This window comes from Conger conger, chromosome 13 (genome assembly GCF_963514075.1).
Source record: "Conger conger chromosome 13, fConCon1.1, whole genome shotgun sequence".
Taxonomy (NCBI): Eukaryota; Metazoa; Chordata; class Actinopteri; order Anguilliformes; family Congridae; genus Conger; species Conger conger.
In genome coordinates, this window is record NC_083772.1 from 31,814,019 (window position 1) to 31,816,518 (window position 2,500).

The 2,500-nt window shown below is 54.6% G+C and overlaps 1 protein-coding gene across 2 annotated transcripts in view; it reads left to right on the forward strand.

Moving 5' to 3' along the window:
* LOC133108001 (diacylglycerol kinase delta-like) overlaps positions 1 to 2,500 on the forward strand; it is a 34,723-nt gene that overhangs the window by 25,838 nt on the left and 6,385 nt on the right. For both annotated transcript variants that reach the window (XM_061217384.1, XM_061217385.1), the window contains 7 exons: positions 1 to 205; positions 406 to 570; positions 676 to 804; positions 888 to 984; positions 1,095 to 1,205; positions 1,714 to 1,810; positions 1,935 to 2,042. The exon at positions 1 to 205 is cut by the window's left edge and continues 63 nt beyond it. In XM_061217384.1, coding sequence (XP_061073368.1) covers positions 1 to 205; positions 406 to 570; positions 676 to 804; positions 888 to 984; positions 1,095 to 1,205; positions 1,714 to 1,810; positions 1,935 to 2,042 — 912 coding nt within the window. The remainder of the gene's footprint in view (positions 206 to 405; positions 571 to 675; positions 805 to 887; positions 985 to 1,094; positions 1,206 to 1,713; positions 1,811 to 1,934; positions 2,043 to 2,500) is intronic.

Genomic DNA, 2,500 nt, shown 5'->3' on the forward strand with positions numbered 1-2,500 from the left:
TCCACAGTCCTGCCCACGCCGCCGCCCACCATCGAGGAGGAGCAGGAGGAGGGGGAGGGCGTGCTGGTGCCCCCCCAACCCGCGCCCCCAGCGCCATGCTCGCCCCGCGCCACGTCCGCCATCTTCAAGCCCCGCGAACAGCTGATGCTCAGAGCCAACAGTCTGAAGAAAGCCATCCGACAGATCATTGAGCACACAGAGAAAGGTAAAACTTACAGAAAAGTGAAACACAGAAAGTTAAAAATACACTCACATATAAAGGTAAAAACACAGAAAAGTAAAGCACAGAAAGTTAAAAATAATCTCACATATAAAGGTAAACACACAGAAAGGTAAACACACACGGAAAGGTAAAACACAGGAACCTAAAGTAATAGTCTGTCACTGTCACTCGCTCTCTCTCAGCGGTGGATGAACAGAACGCTCAGACCCAGGAGCAGATCTTCACCCTGCCGCCAGAAGAAGTGGAGGAGGAAGAGGAGGAGGAGGAGGATGAGTGCCGGGTGGAGGACAAGCTGTCCTTGCAGTCCTCGTATAGCGGAAACACAAAGGGCCATCCAGCACGAAGAGGTGCCTTAACATGCTTGTGTTAAGTTGGGGTCCCTCAGTAAATGTGTTTACTGTGTTGGTTTCCTGTGTTGGTTATGCTGATGCCATACTCTCTCTTCCATACAGCGTCTAAATCGCCGTGTGAAAAGCTCATCCGCAAGGGTAGTCTGGCGTTGGGCAGCTCTGCCTCACTTCCTGTTCAAACAGGAAGGGGGGACAACATGCCAATGCTCAACACCAAGATATTATACCCAAGTAAGGCTGTTTTCTGTCTCTCCCCAGTTTCCATGGTGTGCTGTGTTTGTGTTCAGGCGTGGTGTTAACGTTAATGTGTTCAGGTCTCAGGGCGGGGATGACCGGATCCCTCTCCACCAGTTCTGTCATCAGCAGACTGCTGGTCAACGCCGACCCGTTCAACTGTGACCCGGAGAACCTGTGAGTGCTCAAAGCCCTCCTCTTCCTCTCCCCCGTTCTCCTCCTCCCCTCCACACACAGTCCCTGTGCTTCAGACCCGAAAGGCTGACGTCCATTTTCTGTCATTTCAGCGACTGTTACACAGAGAAGTGTGTAATGAATAACTACTTTGGAATTGGGCTCGATGCGAAAATCTCTCTGGACTTCAACAACAAGCGTGATGAGCACCCGGAGAAGTGCAGGTAAGAGTGCAATCCCTGCCGCACTGTGTGAGGGTCCAGTCCCTACCGCACTGTGTGAGGGTCCCGTCCCTACCGCACTGTGTGAGGGTCCCGTCCCTACCGCACTGTGTGAGGGTCCAATCCCTACCGCACTGTGTGAGGGTCCAGTCCCTACCGCCCTGTGTGAGGGTCCAATCCCTACCGCAATGTGTGAGGGTCCAATCCCTACCGCACTGTGTGAGGGTCCAGTCCCTAACGCACCGTGTGAGGGTCCAATCCCTATCACACTGTGTGAGGGTCCAGTCCCTACCGCACTGTATGAGGGTCCAGTCCCTAACGCACCATGTGAGGGTCCAGTCCCTAACCCACCATGTGAGGGTCCAGTCCCTATCACACTGTGTGAGGGTCAAGTCCCTAACGCACCATGTGAGGGTCCAATCCCTACCACACCAGTGGCAGTCCGGTGGGGCCCCATAGCGTGCGATGCCGCGTCCCCTCTGCTGGTTCCCACACCCTGCTCTTCCCTCAGGAGCCGCACAAAGAACAGGATGTGCTACGGAGTCCTGGCCACCAAGGAGCTGCTCCACCGGACCTACCGGAACCTGGAGCAGCGGGTTCTGCTGGAGGTGAGCGCCCTCCCCCTCCCCCGGGCCTCCGGGGCCTTTGTAGCGCTGCGGTTATCTGTGATCAGGCGGGCCCGCCCCACCCTGGCCAGCTCCCAATGGAACGCTCCTGTTGTGTGTCCCACAGTGTGACGGGCGGCCCATCCCCCTGCCCAGCCTGCAGGGCATCGCCGTGCTCAACATCCCCAGCTACGCCGGGGGGACCAACTTCTGGGGCGGGACCAAGGAGGACGACGTGAGTTTGTGTGTGTGTGTGTGCGTGTGTGTGAGTGTGTGTGTGTGTGTGTGTGTTTTTGTATGTGTACGTGTGTGTGTGTATGTGTGTGTGTGTGTGAGTGTGTGTTTTTGTGTGTGTACGTGTGTACGTGTGTGTGTGTGAGTGTGTGTGTGTGTGCGAGTGTGTGTGTGCGTGAGTATGTGTGTGTGTGTGTGTGTGTTTGTGTGCACGTGTGCGCACATGTGTGTGTGTGTGTGTGTGTGTGTGTGTGTGTGTGTGTGTGTGTGTGTGTGTGTGTCACTATCAGACCTGGGTTAAATACATAATTGTTTTGGAGTCAAATACTTTTCTTTGCCCGATTGATGTTGCCTAGTGCAATTGAGCCAACCAAGAGGACCAGCAGGCAGGCAGTTGTAGTTTTTCATACAGTAGGTATTTCATAGGTTCCCATGCACCAGACAAGCTCAGTAAAGTGT